The sequence below is a fragment of the Eubalaena glacialis genome, chromosome 4 (assembly GCF_028564815.1).
Source record: "Eubalaena glacialis isolate mEubGla1 chromosome 4, mEubGla1.1.hap2.+ XY, whole genome shotgun sequence".
NCBI lineage: Eukaryota > Metazoa > Chordata > Mammalia > Artiodactyla > Balaenidae > Eubalaena > Eubalaena glacialis.
Genome location: NC_083719.1, coordinates 175,204,751 through 175,225,260, shown reverse-complemented (window position 1 = coordinate 175,225,260; position 20,510 = coordinate 175,204,751). Strand labels below are relative to the sequence as shown.

Sequence of the window (20,510 nt, the reverse complement as noted above, 5' to 3'; positions counted from 1 at the left end):
AATGATGATACCTTTGTGTGGTAGGCAGAAAAATCTGCCCCCCACCTCCCCACCCCCTGCCAAGATATAGTCACTTCTTAATCCCTGGAACCTATGACTATTACTTTATATGGCAAAAAAAAAAAAAAAATGTGATTAAGGTTCTTGGGATGGAGAGTTTATCCTGGATTATCTAGGTGGGCCCAAAATGCAATCACAAGTGTCCTAATAAGAAGGAAGCAGAGGGAGATTTGAAACAGAAAAAGAGAAAATGCAGAGACACACAGATGAGAAGACCATATGAAGACAGAGGCAGAAACTGGGATGATGCACTTCTATACTGCTGGTGGGAATGTCAATTGGTGCAGCCACTGTGGAAAACAGCATGGAAGTTTCTCAAAAAAACTAAAAAATAGAACTACCATATGACCCAGTAATTCCATTCCTCGGTAAAAAAACAAAACAAAAACACTAATTCGAAAAGATACAGGAGATTAACCAAGATGGCGGAGTAGAAGGACGTGCTCTCACTCCCTGTTGCGAGAGCACCAGAATCACAACTGGCTGCTGGACAATCATCGACAGGAAGACACTGGACTTCACCAAGGAGGATACCCCATGTCCAAGGACAGAGGAGAAGCCACAGTGAGACGGTAGGAGGGGCACAATCAGAGTAAAGTCAAATCCCATAACTGCTGGGTGGGTGACGCACAGACTGGCGAACTCTTATACCACGGAAGTCCACCCACTGGAGTGAAAGTTCTGAGCCCCACGTCAGGCTTCCCAACCTGGGGGCCTGGCAACGGGAGGAGGAATTCATAGAGAATCAGACTTTGAAGCCCAGTGGGAATTGATTGCAGGACTTCGACAGGACTGGGGGAAACAGAGACCCCACTCTTGGAGGGCGTACACAAAATAGTGTGTGCAACGGGACCCAGGGGAAGGAGCAGTGACCCTGGGGGAGACTGAACCAGACCTACCTGCTAGTGTTGGAGGGTCTCCTGCAGAGGCGGGGGCTGGCTCTGTTTCACCATGGGGACAAGGACACTGGCAGCAGAGGTTCTGGGAAGTACTCCTTGGTGTGAGCCCTCCCAGAGTCTGCCATTAGCCCCACCAAAGGGCCCAGGTAGGCTCCAGGGTTGGGTTGCCTCAGGCAAAACAACCAACAGGGAGGGAACCCAGCCCCACCCATCAACAGTCAAGTGGATTAAAGTTTTACGGAGCTCTGACCGCCACAGCAACAGTCAGCTCTACCCACCACCAGAGCCTCCCATCAAGCCTCTTAGCCTCAACCACCAGAGGGCAGACAGCAGAAGCAAGAAAAACTACAATCCTGCAGCCTGTGGAGCAAAAACCACATTCACAGAAAAATAGACAAGATGAAAAGGCAGAGGGCTATATACCAGATGAAGGAACAAGAAGAAACCCCAGAAAAACAACTAAATGAAGTGGAGATAGGCAACCTTCCAGAAAAAGAATTCAGAATAATGATAGTGAAGATGATCCAGGACCTCGGAATAAGAATGGAGGCAAAGATTGAGAAGATGCAAGAAATGATTAACAAAGACCTAGAAGAATTAAAGAACAAACAAACAGAGATGACCAATACAATAACTGAAATGAAAACTACACTAGAAGGAATCAATAGCAGAATAACTGAGGCAGCAGAACGGATAAGTGACCTAGAAGACAGAATGGTGGAATTCACTGCTGCGGAACAGACTAAAGAAAAAAGAATAAAAAGAAATGAAGACAGCCTAAGAGACCTCTGGGACAACATTAAACGCAACAACATTCACATTATGGGGGTCCCAGAAGGAGAAGAGAGAGAGGAAGGACCAGAGAAAATATTTGAAGAGATTATAGTCAAAAACTTCCCTAACATGGGAAAGGAAACAGCCACCCAAGTCCAGGAAGCGCAGAGAGTCCCATACAAGATAAACCCAAGGAGAAACACGCCAAGACACATAGTAATCAAAGTGGCAAAAATTAAAGACAAAGAAAAATTATTGAAAGCAGCAAGGGAAAAACGACAAATAACATACAAGGGAACTCCCATAAGGTTAACAGCTGATTTCTCAGCAGAAACTCTACAAGCCAGAAGGGAGTGGTATGATATACTTAAAGTGATGAAAGGGAAGAACCTACAACCAAGATTACTCTATCCAGCAAGGATCTCATTTAGATTTGATGGAGAAATCAAAAGCTTTACAGACAAGCAAAAGCTAAGAGAATTCAGCACCACCAAACCAGCTCTACAACAAATGCTAAAGGAACTTCTCTAAGTGGGAAACACAAGAGAAGAAAAGGACCTACAAAAACAAACCCAAAACAATTAAGAAAATGGTCATAGGAACATACATATCGATAATTACCTTAAACGTGAATGGATTAAATGCTCCAACCAAAAGACACAGGCTTGCTGAATGGATACAAAAACAAGACCCATATATATGCTGTCTACAAGAGACCCACTTTAGACCTAGGGACACATACAGACTGAAACTGAGGGGATGGAAAAAGATATTCCATGCAAATGGAAATCAAAAGAAAGCTGGAGTAGCTATACTCATATCAGAAAAAATAGACTTTAAAATAAAGAATGTTACAAGAGACAAGGAAGGACACTACATAATGATCAAGGGATCAATCCAAGAAGAAGATATAACAATTATAAATATATATGCACCCAACATAGGAGCACCTCAATACATAAGGCAACTGCTAACAGCTATAAAAGAGGAAATCAACAGTAACACAATAATAGTGGGGGACTTTAACACTTCACTTACACCAATGGACAGATCATCCAAAATGAAAATAAATAAGGAAACACAAGCTTTAAATGACACAATAGACCAGATAGATTTAATTGATATTTATAGGACATTCCATCCAAAAACAGCAGATTACGCATTCTTCTCAAGTGCGCACGGAACATTCTCCAGGATAGATCACATCTTGGGTCACAAATCAAGCCTCAGTAAATTTAAGAAAATTGCAATCATATCAAGCATCTTTTCTGACCACAACGCTATGAGATTAGAAATGAATTACAGGGGAAAAAACGTAAAAAACACAAACACATGGAGACTAAACAATACGTTACGAAATAACCAAGAGATCACTGAAGAAGTCAAAGAGGAAATCAAAAAATACCTAGAGACAAATGACAATGAAAACACGATGACCCAAAACCTATGGGATGCAGCAAAAGCAGTTCTAAGAGGGAAGTTTATAGCTATACAAGCCTACCTAAAGAAACAAGAAAAATCTCAAGTAAACAATCTAACCTTACACCTAAAGAAACTAGAGAAAGAAGAAGAAACAAAACCGAAAGCTAGCAGAAGGAAAGAAATCATAAAGATCAGAGCAGAAATAAATGAAATAGAAACAAAGAAAACAATAGCAAAGATCAATAAAACTAAAAGCTGGTTCTTTGAGAAGATAAACAAAATTGATAAGCCATTAGCCAGACTCATCAAGAAAAAGAGGGAGAGGACTCAAATCAATAAAATCAGAAATAAAAAAGGAGAAGTTACAACAGACACCGCAGAAATACAAAGCATCCTAAGAGACTACTACAAGCAACTTTATGCCAATAAAATGGACAACCTGGAAGAAATGGACAAATTCTTAGAAAGGTATAACCTTCCAAGACTGAACCAGGAAGAAACAGAAAATATGAACAGACCAATCACAAGCAATGAAATTGAAACTGTGATTAAAAATCTTCCAACAAACAAAAGTCCAGGACCAGATGGCTTCGCAGGTGAATTCTATCAAACATTTAGAGAAGAGCTAACACCCATCCTTCTCAAACTCTTCCAAAAAATTGCAGAGGAAGGAACACTCCCAAACTCATTCTATGAGGCCACCATCACCCTGATACCAAAAGCAGACAAAGACACTACCAAAAAAGAAAATTACAGACCAATATCACTGATGAATATAGATGCAAAAATCCTCAACAAAATACTAGCAAACAGAATCCAACAACACATTAAAAGTATCATACACCACGATCAAGTGGGATTTATCCCAGTGATGCAAGAATTCTTCAATATACGCAAATCAATCAATGTGATACACCATATTAACAAATTGAAGAATAAAAACCATATGATCATCTCAATAGATGAGAAAAAGCTTTTGACAAAATTCAACACCCATTTATGATAAAAACTCTCCAGAAAGTGGGCATAGAGGGAACCTACCTCAACATAATAAGGCCATATATGACAAACCCACAGCAAACATCATTCTCAACGATGAAAAACTGAAAGCATTTCCTCTAAGATCAGGAAGGAGACAAGGATGTCCACTCTCACCACTATTATTCAACATAGTTCTGGAAGTCCTAGCCACGGCAATCAGAGAAGAAAAAGAAATAAAAGGAATACATATTGGAAAAGAAGAAGTAAAACTGTCACTGTTTGCAGATGACATGATACTATACATAGAGGATCCTAAAACTGCCACCAGAAAACTGCTAGAGCTAATTAATGAATATGGTAAAGTTGCAGGATACAAAATGAATGCACAGAAATCTCTTGCATTCCTATATACTAATGATGAAAAATCTGAAAGAGAAATTATGGAAACACTCCCATTTACCATTGCAACAAAAAGAATAAAATACCTAGGAATAAACCTACCTAGGGAGACAAAAGACCTGTATGCAGAAAACTATAAGACACTGATGAAAGAAATTAAAGATGATACCAACAGATGGAGAGATATACCATGTTCTTGGATTGGAAGAATCAACATTGTGAAAATGACTATACTACCCAAAGCAATCTACAGATTCAATGCAATCCCTATCAAATTACCAATGGCATTTTTTACGGAGCTAGAACAAATCATCTTAAAATTTGTATGGAGACACAAAAGACCCCGAATAGCCAAAGCAGTCTTGAGGGAAAAAAACGGAGCTGGAGGAATCAGACTCCCTGACTTCAGACTATACTACAAAGCTACAGTAATCAAGACAATATGGTACTGGCACAAAAACAGAAACATAGATCAATGGAACAAGATAGAAAACCCAGAGATAAACCCACGCACCTATGGTCAACTAATCTATGACAAAGGAGGCAAAGATATACAATGGAGAAAAGACAGTCTCTTCAATAAGTGGTGCTGGGAAAACTGGACAGCTACATGTAAAAGAATGAAATTAGAATATTCCCTAACACCATGCACAAAAATAAACTCAAAATGGATTAGAGACCTAAATGTAAGACTGGACACTATAAAACTCTTAGAGGAAAACATAGGAAGAACACTCTTTGACATAAATCACAGCAAGATCTTTTTTGATCCACCTCTTAGAGTAATGGAAATAAAAACAAAAATAAACAAATGGGACCTAATGAAACTTCAAAGCTTTTGCACAGCAAAGGAAACCATAAACAAGACGAAAAGACAACCCTCAGAATGGGAGAAAATATTTGCAAACGAATCAATGGACAAAGGATTAAACTCCAAAATATATAAACAGCTCATGCAGCTCAAAATCAAAAAAACAAACAACCCAATCCAAAAATGAGAAGAAGACCTAAATAGACATTTCTCCAAAGAAGACATACAGATGGCCAAGAAGCACATGAAAAGAAAGGCTGCTCAACATCACTAATTATTAGAGAAATGCAAATCAAAACTACAATGAGGTATCACCTCACACCAGTTAGAATGGGCATCATCAGAAAATCTACAAACAACAAATGTTGGAGAGGGTGTGGAGAAAAGGGAACCCTCTTGCACTGTTGGTGGGAATGTAAATTGATACAGACACTATGGAGAACAATATGGAGGTTCCTTAAAAAACTAAAAATAGAATTACCATATGACCCAGCAATCCCACTACTGGGCATATACCCAGAGAAAACCGTAATTCAAAAAGACACATGCACCCGAATGTTCATTGCAGCACTATTTACAATAGCCAGGTCATGGAAGCAACGTAAATGCCCATCAACAGACGAATGGATAAAGAAGTTGTGGTACATATATACAATGGAATATTACTCAGCCATAAAAAGGAACGAAATTGAGTCATTTGTTGAGACGTGGATGCATCTAGAGACTGTCATACAGAGTGAAGTAAGTCAGAAAGAGAAAAACAAATATTGTATATTAAAGCATGTATGTGGAACCTAGAAAAATGGTACAGATGAGCCGGTTTGCAGGGCAGAAGTTGAGACACAGATGTAGAGAACAGACATATGGACACCAAGGGGGGGAAACTGCGGTGGGGTGGGGATGGTGGTGTGCTGAATTGGGCGATTGGGATTGACATGTATACACTGATGTGTGTAAAATTGATGACTATTGAGAACCTGCAGTATAAACAAACAAACAAACAAAACAACTAATACTAAACTTTCATTGGGTTATTTGTATGGAAATATGTTAATATAAATGTTTCAGACATTACATGAAATTTCTAAAAATCTTATATGTTCTGGTATAATGTTATAAGTCATAATCCTAGTTATTACTTTAAAATGTATATCTCAGAAATAACTAATTTTCTTGTCAACTGCATTATTATGAACTTTCATCAAATCTTTAACCGTGGTCATTTTTAAGTCTTTTGTCATTTACAGACAGGTCTGGGTGTACTCTGATGCTTTTGCAAATATGTTCCTATAAAAGGGTTTCATCTTCAAGAAATTCATGGAAAGGACTCTGACAAGTACAGGTTTCTGGTAACTGACTGTACTGCTGAACTGAATGAATAAGCATTTTCAGAACTCTAATGAAAAACTGATGAACTTATAAAAGTGCTAACAAAAGATCAAGATGAAAAAAAAATTAAGTACATGGGACTGAGTGAACTGATGAGGATGAGTATAATTTTTGTGACTTTCTGTTTGAATTAAAAAAAAAGTCCCACAAGGACTCAGAGGCAAAGAATATACAAATCAATTTTCACTGCAAAGTAAAGGAGCTGTTACAGTGGAGGATTACTGGACTGAATGTCAATATTATGACATAGTATGAGTGTGTTTCATGTTTGGTAATTGCAATCATTGTTGCTTTTGTTGTGGTCATCCATGTACAATGCTTGGTGTCAGTCTATTTATCTCTTGTAAAAATAAAATACAGTGTGTGTGTGTGAAAAAAAAAAGAAAAGATACATGTGCCCCAATGTTCCTAGCAGCATTATTTACAATTGCCAACATATGGAAGCAACCTAAAAGTCCATCAACAGATGAATGGATAAAGAAGATGTGGTATATGTATACAATGGAATACTACTCAGCCATAAAAAAGAACTAAATTTTGCCATTTACAGCAACATGGATGGACTTGGAGGGCATTAGTCTAAATGGAATAAGTTAGAGAAATACAAATATTGTATGATATCACTTGTACGTGGAATGTAAAAAAATACAACATACTAGTGAATATAACAAAAAAGAAGCAGATGCACAGATACAGAGAAAAAACTAGTAGTTACCAGTGGGGAGAGGGAATGGTAGAGGGGCAAAATAGGGGTGGGGGAAGGGGAGGTACAAATTATTGGGTGTAAGATAGGCTTCAAAGATGTATTGTACAACACGGGGAATATAGTCAATATTTTGTAATAACTATAAGTGGAGTGTAACATTTTAAAATTGTATAAACAATTAAAAATTAAAAAAGAGATTGCAGTGATGTGGTCACAAGCCAAGGAACGCCTGAAGCCCCCAGAAGCTGGAAGAGGCAAGGAAGGATCCTCCCCCAGAGCCTCTGGAGGGAGCACAGCCTTGCCGACACCTTGATTTCGGACTTCTGGCCTCCAGAACTGTGAGAGAAGAAAGTTCTGTTGTTTGAAGCCTCGCAGGTTGTCATGTTATAGCAGCCACAGGACACTAACCCACTCAGTAACTATTAAGTGCTGGAGAAATGATCATTATTTCTCTAACAGACACTTGTTGGGTGCCTGGCACTCAGAACATAGCAACGAACAAGACAGGCATCATCCCTGCTATCTGGAAACCCAAGGTCTAGGGTAGGAGAGGGGGAAACCACCTGGTGCACTTGAAGTAGGGGCAAGTGTGTGTGGAGCACAGAAAAGGAGGCAGGAGGGGGGCTCCACCCAGGGAAGCAGGGCCCCTCCCCTTAACCAGCATCTCCTCTGTTGCAGAGAGAAGCATCCTGTATACAGAACTCCTGGCCAGACTCTATTTCTTCGCCACCTCACATCCGGCGCTGGTGGGACAGCTGTGCCAACAGGCGCAGAGCTGGTTCTGGATGTGCCCACACCCTGTGCTGGTGCCCCTCGGAGGATTCCTCCAGCCCCCGGGAGGACCCCTCCGGGCAACCCTCACCAGCTGTCACAAAGGTGCATCTCCCAAGCGTAGCCAAAATCCAGCCAGGCCCCTACCTGCCTGGGGGCAGCAGACTGCAGGTGTTTGGGGCTGCTCTCTGGGTCTCCCCTCTGCCAGCTGGGAAGCCCCAAGGGTGCCATCAGGACCTGGCCCCGCTGTCTCATGCTGACTCGGCTCCCTCTGCTCCCCAGGGACTGCAGATTACTAGTGTAAATACTGCTAATGAGCCCAGAGCGAGGGCATGCCGACTGCCTCTGGGGCCTCATCTCTAAGAGTTCGGTGCCCGTCTTATAGATTGCTTCTGCGGTTTACAGCCTCATGCTAGTAAGTCTGGAAACTAGGAACTGGTGCCTGACTGGCTCCTGAGAGGCTGGTGGAACTTGTAGGTTCTCCCTAGGACACCAGAATGTCAGAGGGACAAGAGGATTTAGTTCTCTCCATCCATTTTTCATCCATCCTTCTTTCCTTCCTTCCTTCCTTCCATCCAGCTATCCATCTGTCTGTTCATCCCTCCACCCATCCCTCCATCCATTCATCCTTCCACCCTTCCTTCCATCTATCCATCTGTATGTCCTTCCATCCTTCCTCCCTCCTTTATTCCTTCCTTCCTTCCCCTCCATCCATCCATTCATCCATTCACCCATCAGGTTTCTGTATTTCCAATAGTCACCCTTCCTTCCACCCTTCTATCCACACCACTTACCTTCCATTTCCCCTAATTTGCCATCTTCTATCCACTTGCTTACCCCTTCACCCATTCACACACTCAGCCAACTCACCCACCCATCTATCAAATAATTCATCCATTTACCCATCTAACACCCACACATTCACTCACCCACTCATCTAACCAGCCATCTATCTGTCCACTTATCCACCAGTTCACTTCCATTCATCCATCCCTTTATCTGCCCACCCATAATCTCTAACATTAATCACTGAATACAGTTAGCTTTGGTTCAAATGCCAGTTATTGTGACTCAGGCCATTTTTGTGCCACATAGCCTTGTAGGGAAAGCTACACTCCCAAGGCACAGAGCTTCCAAATCAGAAATTCTAAGAGATGCTAAGGACAATGCATGGAAGAATTGATTTAGGGACAGCTACTAGAATGCTGTGTTGAGAAGGATTCTGAGACTGAATCTGGTTTAATGGTATATTGGTTACAATACAAGTTCTGATGCTGTAACAAAGGCCAAAGTAGCAGTGGCTTAAATAAAACAGGAGCTCATTTCTCTCACACACAATAGTCCAGGCATAAGAAAAGGTAATATGGTATCTCCAGGGTGTCAGGGACCCAAACTCTTTCAAATTTGTTGCTCTGCCATTTTCAATGTGAGGTTTCCATTTCATGGCCCAAAATAGCTGCTCCAGCTCTTACCATCACAATGGCATTCCAGCCAGTGGGAAGAGGGAAGGAGAAGTAGATGGCAGGCCCCTTCCCTTCAAAGGCATGGCCTTGAAGCAGAACTTACCACTTCTGCTCCTGTCTCGCTGGTGAGAACTTGGCCATCTTCGACTGTAAGGGAGCTTGGGGAAAATGGTCTTTGTGTAACCACATACTCACCTAAAACCTGTGGGCTGTGGGTTTTATTACTGAAGGAAGCATGATAGAATGGCTATTGGGGGAGACAAATCACAGAGAGTGCGGTGATTGATTAGTGATGTCTGCCACAGCATAGGCAAAGGAAGTTATAGCTCAGAGTGAATTTTTTCTTTTTCTCATCTCAGTAGGGAAATGTTTTGTGTTTCAGACCCACTGTGCCAGGTGTACAAGCTCTAGTCATGTTGAAGTTGAGAAAGTTCCTACGCATTCTGGGCTTCAGTTTCTTCATTTTTAAAATGAGAAGTTTGAGTTCACATTTCCAAGGTCACACAGTGAGTGAGTGATCCCCCCCCCCTACAAAAAAAGGGAAAAACAGAAAGAAAGAAAAAATCTCATCGCTTCATGCCCTATCCCAATGAGGTAGAAACACAATTCTGGATTCTCAGACCTGGACTGGCTCTGATTTCAGCACCTCCCCCATCACCTTACAAATGAGGAAACTGAGGCACAGAGCAGGAAAAGGACTTAATCAGGGCATTCAGAAAGTCTGGTCTCCTGATATTCGGACTGATGTTTTCTCCAGTGTAACTTGGTCCCTCTCTGTCTTCAGCGATGATCCAATCAGGATCCACCCAGCAGAGAGCCTTGGGCTGTGTTTGTTCAAACTATTGGCAAATATTTTTTCTCTGGGGCACCAGCCCTTCTTTTCCCACACAGATCGAACTCAAAGAGAAGTTGAAAGCAGGATTCTCATCCTCAGCCAATATAATTCCACTCCTGAGTCTTCTCCAACTGTGCACTCAACCATGCATCACTGACATTTGCGGCTGGATCCTTCTCTGGGGTGGGGCGATCGTGTGCACTGCAGGATGTTGAGCAGCATCCCTGCCTCCACGCATCAGATGCCAGTAGCATCCTGGTCCCCAGCTGTAACAACCAAAAATGTCTCCAGACATTTCCCAGTGTGCCCTGGGGGTTAGAATCGCCACTGGGTAGGAACCGCTGAACTAGAGACACTTATGACTGAGGAGTGGTTTAGTCCATTTTCCTACCTCAGATCAACATAAACATTTCAGCCCAGAGTCTGCATCTGACATCTGACAGCGCTGGCTTTGAAATCCTGGCTCTGCCACTTCTAGGTGTGTGACTCTGGACAAGGAACTGACTCTGTCTGTGCCCCAGTTTCCTTATCTGTGAAGTGGGAGGCCCATTAGAGTACCTCATGGCTGAGCACTCAGACACATGAGCTCTTGTTTCTGTGTGGCTGCAGGCATCACTGCCATGGCATGGAGCCTGGAAGAGAAGCTGCTGGTGGTTGGCACCCAGGAGGGCATGGTAGCTGTGTGGGATATGGAAGAACAGCAGGTGATCCACATCCTACCTGGACACACAGGTGAGGCTCAGGAAGTGGCGTTTATGATCAACTTCCTCCTAGAGTCCCACAGCAATCAGTCAGTCCCCTGGGGCCCCTTCACTACCAATTCATTTCTCTGTATTAAAACCCTGGCCTTTGTTCCTACATCAGCTAGCTATAGCCACATAACAAAACACCCCAAACAGGAATATAAATTGGTGCAGCCACTGTGGAGAATAGTATGGAGGGTCCTCAAAAAACTAAAAATAAAGTTGCCATATGATCCAGCAGTCCTACTCCTGGGCATATATCTGGACAAAACTATAATTTGAAAAGATACATGCACCCCTATGTTCATAGCAGCAGTATTGAAAATAGCCAAGACTTGGAAACAACCTACATGTTCATTGACAGATGAATGGACAAAGAAGATGTGGTGTGTATATATATATATATATATATATATATATATATATATATATATATATATACAATGGAATATTACTCAGCCATAAAAAAGAATGACATAATGCCATTTTCACCTACATGGATGGCCCTAGAGATGATCATACTAAGTGAAGTAAGGCAGAAAGAGAAAGACAAATACCATATGATATCATTTATACGTGGAATATAAAATATGACACAAATGAACTTATCTACAAAACAGAAACAGACTCACAGACATAGAGAACAGACTTGTGGTTGCCAAGGGGAAGGGGGGCAGGGGAGGGTTGGATGGGGAGTTTGGGACCAGCAGATGCAAACTATTATATATGGGATGGATAAACAACAAGGTCCTATTGTATAGCACAGGGAAGTATATTCAATATCCTGTAATAAACCAGAGTGGAAAAGAATATGAAAAAGAAAAAACAAAACCCACCCCAAACAGAGTAGCTTCAAACAATAGCTGTTTATTTAGCTCACCTCTGTGACTGGGCAATTCAGGCTGGGCTCAGCCAGGCAGCTCTTCTGGTCTCAGCCAGGCTTGCTCATGCATATGTAGTCAGTTATGGGGTGTCTGGGAGCTGTCTGGTTCAGGACATTCTTAGCTGAGACAACTCAACTCTGCTCCACATGATCTCTCATCCTCCAGCAGGTGAGCCTGGGCAGAGGCAGGGTCTCAAGAGGGCAAGCAGAAGTGTATAAGGTCTCTGAAGGCCTGGAACTGGCCTTGGAACTGGCACCCCTTCACATTCTATTGGCCAAAGGAAGTCCCAAGAACAATCCAGAATCAATGGGTAGGGAAACTGGCTTCATCTCTTGATGGGAGGAGCAAAGTCACACCACACAAGGTATAGATCTTGGAGGGTAAAGGATTGTGGTCATTTATGCAATTTGTCTACCACAGTCTCTCAGAGCCTAAGTCACGTTTTCATTTCTACAAAACCATCACAGCTATGGTTGATTCATTCCAACAATTATTGAGTGCTTACTGTGTACCAGGCCCTGATCTGAGGCTGAAGAGAGACAGATCAGGGCCGAAACTCGGGTAAGGGGAGTGAGGCACACCCCTTGGGTGTAAAATTTAGGAGCATCCCAAAGTTAAAAAAAACTTGGTCATCATGATAATATTTCAATGCAATGTGTTTATTTTTTATTTATTTATTTTGTTTTGGCCATGCCACACAGCATGCGGGATCTTAGTTCCCCAACCAGGGATCAAACCCATGCCCCCTGCAGTGGAAGCATGGAGTCTTAACCACTGGACCGCTGGGGAAGTCCCGAATGCAATTATTTATTTATTTGTTTGTTTGTTTGTTTGTTTATTGGCTGCATTGGGTCTTAGTTGCAGCACGCGCGGGACCTTTCGTTTCGGCACACGGGCTCTTCCTAGCAGTGCATGGGCTTTTCTCTACTTGTAGCGCACAGGCTCCAGAGCATGTGGGCTCATTAGTTGTGGCACGCGAGCTTTAGTTGCCCCGCGGCATGTGGGATCTTAGTTCCCTGACCAGGGATCAAACCGGCGTCCCCTGCACTGCAGGATGGATTCTTAACCACTGTGGAAAGTCCTGCAAATGTAATCTTTTTTAATGTTTTTAAAAATCAAAAAATTAATGCAAAACAATCCACGATGAATAAATATCAACCTGTCTTAAAGACAGGATGAGTAATAGTGCTGTGCCAATCCATACTGGAGAGAGAGGCAAGAGGAAAATTCAGCAATTTGGTACCTCCTTAAACTTTGCACCCGAGGTAAGTGCCTTACTTGCCTCACCCTGATCCCGGCCCTGAGTCAGATCCATGTATTTGAGAAGGCAAGCCTGACAAAAATGTAGTTACAAATTGCAATAAGTGTAATGAGGAAAACAGGGTGTCATGAGCTACAATAACCAAAGTGACTGACTTAGGGCAGTTAGGGAAAGGATTTCTCTGAGCAGGGACACTCAGCCAAGATACAAAGGCTATGAATAAGTGTGCAAAGGGCAGGAGGGTAGAGCATCCCAGGTGTGGGAAACAACCAGTGCAAAAGCCGTGAGAAGAAGAGGTTGGAACATTGATAGAGTAGCAAGGAAGCTGTAAGGCTGGAGCTTAGGATATTGTATCAAATGAAAGAAGCCAGTCACAAAAGACTACATTGTGTGTGATTCATTTATATGAAATGTCTGCAACAGGTAAATCTGGAGAGACAGAAAGCACATTAGTGGTTGCCAGGGGCTGGTGGAAGGGGGATGGAGAGGGACTGCTAACAGGGACGGGGTTTCCTTTCTGGGTGACAAAAATGTTCTGGAATCTGATAGAGGTGACGTTTGCACAACATCGTGAATGTACTAGTATCACTGATTATACAATTTAAGGTGGTTTAAATGATAAGGAGAGAAAAGGGAGGGAGTGACAATTTTTGAGGTTATGAAAATACTCTAAACCTAGCCTGTGGTGATGGTTGCACAACTCTGGGAACGTACATTTCCCAGAACAGTGAATTATACTGTTGTACATGAATGGGTGAATTTTATGCTTGTGAATTGTATCTCAATAAAGATGTTAAAATATTATATTATTGCAATCTAAGTATGTACACGGTTTTATTTTTTTTTCTCAACATTTTGCCATAAACATTCTTTTGTTTTCATGGAATCTTTTTAAAAACAACTTTATTGAGGTATAATTTACATACCATACAATACACCTGTTTTAAACATATAGTCAATGATTTTGTAGTAAATTTACCAAATTGTGCCACCATCACCATAATCCTGCTGTAGACCTTTCCATCACCCCAAGGAGATCCCTCCTGCCCCCTTTGCAGTCCATCCCTGCTCCCACCCCCAGCCCCATGGTAACCACTGATGTGCTTTCTGAGTCTACAGATTTGTATTTTCTGGACATTTCATATAAATGAAATTGTATACTATGTGGTCTTTTGCATGGGACTTCTTTCACTCCACATAACATGTTTGAGTTCATCTGTATTGTTACATGTATGGACAGTTTGTTCCTTTGCATTGCTGAGCCATATTCCATTGCATGGAAGGAACAGAGGTTTTAATCCATTCATCACTTGAAGGACATTTACATTGTTCCCAGTTTGGGGCTGTTATGAATAATGCTGCTGTGATTCATTGAATCTTTAGCTTTATAATGCTTAACTGCACCAAAAATATTTCATTTCTCTCGATAGATCGTGTTCCAGAATCTATTAAACTATTTAAAAAAATTTTTTGGCTGTTTAGGTTATTTCTAGTTATCTGCTATTTGGATAACACTGGGGTGAATCTGTTTTTACTCTTGCCAATATTTTTCCGTTCTGTTGAATATTTCTAGTGAGTGGTATTCTTGAATTGAAAGGTATGAACATTCTTATGGGTTTTGAGAAGTGTTATCTTATTGCTTTCCGAACAGATTGTAACAGATTAAAACACTCTCCAACCCCAAAGCTCCCAGCATTAGATGTTTTCATTTTACTCTTTTTGTCTGAGGGGTTGGAGTGGGGTGGATACTGACAGAGTATCTGTCAAATAAGATTCCCTCTATTTTATCATCATCAGGATAGCTATTTTCCTAGAGGTCTATTCAATCTCTGTATCTGTGTGTGAGAGCCATCTCCTCAAGACCTGAGCCCATTTACCAATGGTGACCTTGATTCATTTTTCAAAGTCCTCAAACTCTTATTATTTGTAATCAGAAAAGCTCAATAATCAATTTACTGAAAAAACTGAAAACATTATAGACCTACATAATAGGGGAAGTGAAAGTTTCCGATCCTGTGACAGCATGCTGGAGGTGGTTGGTACTGGCTTGTGAGAGCTGACTGAAATTTTCAAGAATTTGGTGAGGTGATTGTCAAACACAACCATTCTTTTTTTTTTTAATTTATTTTTTTTATTGAAGTATAGTATATTTACAATGTTGTGTTAATTTCTGCTGTACAGCAAAGTAACTCAGTTATACACATATATACATTCTTTTTTATATTCTTTTCCATCATGTTTTATCCCAGGATATTGAATATAGTTCCCTGTGCTATACGGTAAGACCTTGTTGTTTATCCATTCCGTATGTAATAGTTTGCACCTGCTAATCCCAAATTCCCAGTCCATCCCTCCCCCACTTCCCTCTCCCCTTGGCAACCACAAGTCTGTTCTCTATGTCCAAACACAGCCATTCTTAAACATTAAATTATAGAAACATACAATTAAATAGATTATATTAAAACAAGGCAATAAATACTCAAAGCTCATCACTTTCTAAATATTTTACCACACTCTACTCTTATCTCTCTTCTTGGCTATTATATCCATGTGATGGAAATAGTGTGTTACTGACCATCTCTTTACAACTGCATATATATATATATATCTCCAATAACCAGGTTGCACAAGCTTATATGACTATATATAACCATGGTCATTTTTTTTTTTAGTTAACATCATGTATTTTGCCTCTTTCCATATCATGTATATATCTCTAATTCACTTTAGCAGTGATATAGTATCCTATGCATGGGGATATATTATAAAGCATTACTATTTATAGAAATTTTGGTTGAAAAATACCGCAATTGCAAGAAATAAAAATCACCCCTAATACTGCTGATATATGAATTCTAAAGTAAAATTCCCTTCCTTTACTCTCCCCTCACCCTTCAGTGTCCCCTGGGAAGTGATCAGTGCAGACAGTCTGTTATATGCCATTAGCAATTTTTCTCTAGGTTTATGCAGACATAGCTCTGTCCTTTGAGCTTTTGTCAAAAATTACATCATGCTGTTTTATATACTGGGCTGCAACTTCCTTTTGTTGCAATAGGTTGTAACAATGTTTTGTGGTGATTGAGAGCCTGGGCTCCAAGCTGAGATCCTAGCTCCATTACTTATTAACCATGTGGCTTTGGATAAGTTACTGTACTCGACTGTGGCTCAGTTTCCCCATCTATACAATGGGATAATAATAGTACCTCACGAGTTGTTATGAGATTAAAAGAGTTCAATGCATGTTAACCACTTACAACTATGTTTGGCACACAGAAAGCACTCAGTAAGTATTGGCTGTTGTAATAATAATTATTATTAGGTATATGTATGTACATCCATTTTATTATTTTTAAGGCCTGCCTAATATTCTTTACATGGATGTACCATATTACTTAACCAACTCCCTTTTCATAGACAGGTTATTTTCAGTTTTCTTTTTACACAGACAGTGTTGCAATTAAAGTCCTTCTCCATCTTCACACACTTATGCTATTATTTCTGTAAGACACATTCCTAGAAGTGGGATTTCTGAGTCAAATTGTATGCACATTGTTCATTTTTTCCCTCTTTTTCTTAGCTTCTTATTCTAAAAATAACTATAGACTCAGAGAAAGTTGCTGAAATAGTACAGAGAATTCCCGTGTACCTTTTATCTACCTTTCCAGGCTAGCAATGTCTTACATAACTATAGTATACTATCAAAACCAAGATATTGCACATTTTAACTTTTAATAAATGTCACCAAATTACCTTTCTGCAAATTTATGTCAACTTATACTCCCATCAGCATGGTATGAGATTAACTGATTTCTTGTACCTTTGCCAGCACTCCAGCAATTAATTCATAGTTTTTGCCAATACGATGGATAATAATGATATTGGTATTTCATGTTGCATTTTGTGACTACTAGTGAGATTGAACATCATTTTCAAATGTTTATTGTCCACTTGTACTATTTCTGTAAATCTATTGTTATATTATTTGTCCAATTTGTAAGTTGTTTGCGTTTTTGTTGCTTATTTGTAAGAACTCTTTGTTTATTAAAGAGGGTCTCCATTTATCTGTTATATACTGCAAATATTTCCTCCTAATGTGTCATATGCCTTTCAAGTTTATCCTCCTGAAATTTTACACTTTTATGTAATCCAGTTTGTCAATTTTTCCCCTTTATGTCTTCCAAATTTTGTTCTCCTTAGAAAAATATCTCTCCAAGAATATGAAATCTTCTCCTATAATTTTACTTTGGTTTTCTTTTTGTTTATTAATTTTAAATACTCTCTGGATGATGATAACCTTTTATACATTTCGATGATCTCTATTTAATACAGATTCAACATTTGGGCAATTGATTTAATCCCAACCAGTTGTTACACTCAGTTTAGCTTTGCCACATTCCATTATTTGTAATTTGGATATGTTCTAATCTATCCATCTTTCCTTTGGGAAACCAGGGAACTTCCAAGCCAACAGAGGTTATGGTAGTTGGAAGGTCAAAATGTTCCCAGCTAATATACTATCCTCCACCCTGGCCTGCTGCAGGAGAGGTGAGGTGTGTGAAAGTGTTTGCCAAAGGATCGGTTGCCATCTCTACCTCGAAGGATCACACCCTGTGCTTGTGGAACTTACTCTCTGGCCAGGAGAAATTCACCATTTGGGATGGAGCCTCAAAAGATCCCACTGAACCTCAGATCTCGAGCCTTCATGTGGATGAAGCAAAGAAGGTTGTGTATTCAGCATCTAGCTCAAAGGTAACAAACACTTGCTCTGTTTGCAAAGTAAAGCTGAGACCAGAGCAGTCAAAGATGGCATATGGTGTTTATATAAGGAGGGGCTCCCTGATATGGGACAGGGGGACTATAAACAGAGGTACACAACCACTTGAGAGGGTGCCATAAAGGGCTTCAAAACTCATAGTTGGATTAGATGATCTTGATAGATCTTTCTGATCCTAAGATTTAAGACCTTTCACCTTTTTAAATGCAGTCATTTTTTTAGTGCTATAAATTTCCCTCTGAGTACTGCTTTACTTACATCCCATGAACTTTGATATGTTATGTTATCATTTACATTCAGTTCAAAATACTTTTAGCATTTCCCTTTTGATTTCTTCTTTGATCTATGGGTTATTTAGCAGTGTGATATTCATTTCCAAATATCTGAGAGGTTCCAAGATAGTGTTCTGTTATTTTTTTCCTAATATAATTCCATTTGTATTATGTGAATCCTTTCAAATTTATTGAAATGCTCTTTCTTGGTAAATGTTCCACATGCATCTGAGAACAATATGTTTTCTGCTGTGTTATTCCATTACGTCAATCATAACTCTATAATCTGATCATTTTATGAATAGAAACACACAACAGAATAGTGGGTTAAAGCTTAGCAATTAAAGGCATGGGGCAAATCTGTATCTAACTCCCAGTTGACTTCTTTGCAAGCTGAGTAATCTTGATTGTATCACCTCACCTCTCTGCCTCAATTCTTCCTCTACCTCATGAGATAATGAATGTAAAACACCCTTCATAGTGTTGGGTACATAGTAAGCAACAAATAATTAATAGCTATTAATTATTCTATTTTATTAGTAATTGGTGGTTGTTAATGTAAGTAATAGTGGTAGCTTACAAACTATGCTGTCCAAAGTGGAGAACCACCAGCTAGATGTGGTTATTGAGCACTTGAAATGTGGCTATTCCAAATTGAGATGTGCTGTAAGTATAAAACACACAGTGGATTTCAAAGACTCAGTATCATAAAAAAAATGTAAAATATTTCAATCATAATTTTATATTGATTACATGTTGAAATGATAACATTTGGATACACTGTGTTAAATAAAGTATATCATTGAAATTGATATGACTTGTTTCTTTTTACCTTTTTTAAGGTGGCTAATAAAAAATATAAAGTCATGTGTTGCTTGCATTGTATTTTTATTGGACAATGTAGGCTTAAATATTACAGAAGTGTGGGTTGAGTTCAAGACTGATTATAGAAATCAGCTTTGTTATCAGCAAAAGTTTGGGAAATACAGTAAAGAAATAATATATAATAAATAATTGCAAACATTACCATTGTTAACATTTACATGATTTTGCTTTACATGGCGCGCGTGTGTGTGTGCACATGTGCATGTGTGTATGAAACAAAATGGGGATAAAACCATATACACAGTTTTTTAAAATAAATTTATTTATTTTTTTATTTATTTATTTTTGGCTGCATTGGGTCTTCATTGCTGCGCGAGGGTTTTCTCTACTTGTGGAGAGTGGGGGCTATTCTTCGTTGCAGTGCGCAGGCTTCTCACTGCGGTGGCTTCTCTTATTGTGGAGCACAAGCTCTAGGTGTGGGCTCAGTAGTTGTGGCATGTGGGCTCTAGAGCGCAGGCTCAGTAGTTGTGGCACATGGGCTTAGTTGCTCCGCGGCACGTGGGATCTTCCGGGACCAGGAATCGCACCCATGTCCCCTGCATTGGCAGGCGGATTCTTAAACACTGTGCCACCAGGGAAGTCCCTAAGCAGTTTTATAAAGCAATTTTTGCCCATAACCTTGAACATTCTTCAAAAACAGCATGCTTAGTGATTTCATAAGATTCCGTTGCATGGCTCTGCTGTAGTTTATTTAACTAATCCCTCATTACTGGACATATAGGTTGTTTCCATTTCTTTGCACTTTCAAATAGCTGAGGTAACTTTCCTTGTACATATGTCTTTGTGTGTATCTCTCCTTATTTCTTTAGTGTAAATCCCACAAATAGAATTAATGGGAAATGTTTACTATTTAAATGATTACTGCTGATAAAAAGGTACTTTTGGGGGTAAGGTTAAAGATGAAACCTCTTTAATTATTAATCAGCAATTACTTGGAATGAACATATAGGCACATGGCATAGCTGACTGTTTTTCTATTTTTAAAACTTTTTATTTTAGAACAATTTTAGATTTATGGAAAAGCTATAAAGATAGTAGAGAGAGTTCCCGTATGGCCTTGTTCCAGCCTTCTCCAAAGTCAACATCTTATATAACCAGTGTACATTTGTCAAAACTAAGACATTAATATTGACAATTACTATCAACTCAGTTCCAGACTTTATTTGGATTTTATCCATTTT

General features: G+C 39.9%; 1 protein-coding gene across 1 annotated transcript in view; it reads left to right on the top strand.

Annotated features, from left to right (window-relative positions):
* The window catches only part of NWD1 (NACHT and WD repeat domain containing 1), a 77,944-nt gene that overhangs the window by 24,478 nt on the left and 32,956 nt on the right, over window positions 1-20,510 (top strand). The window contains 3 exon segments of the mRNA XM_061189043.1: window positions 8,120-8,317; window positions 11,120-11,242; window positions 17,939-18,147. Coding sequence (XP_061045026.1) covers window positions 8,120-8,317; window positions 11,120-11,242; window positions 17,939-18,147 — 530 coding nt within the window.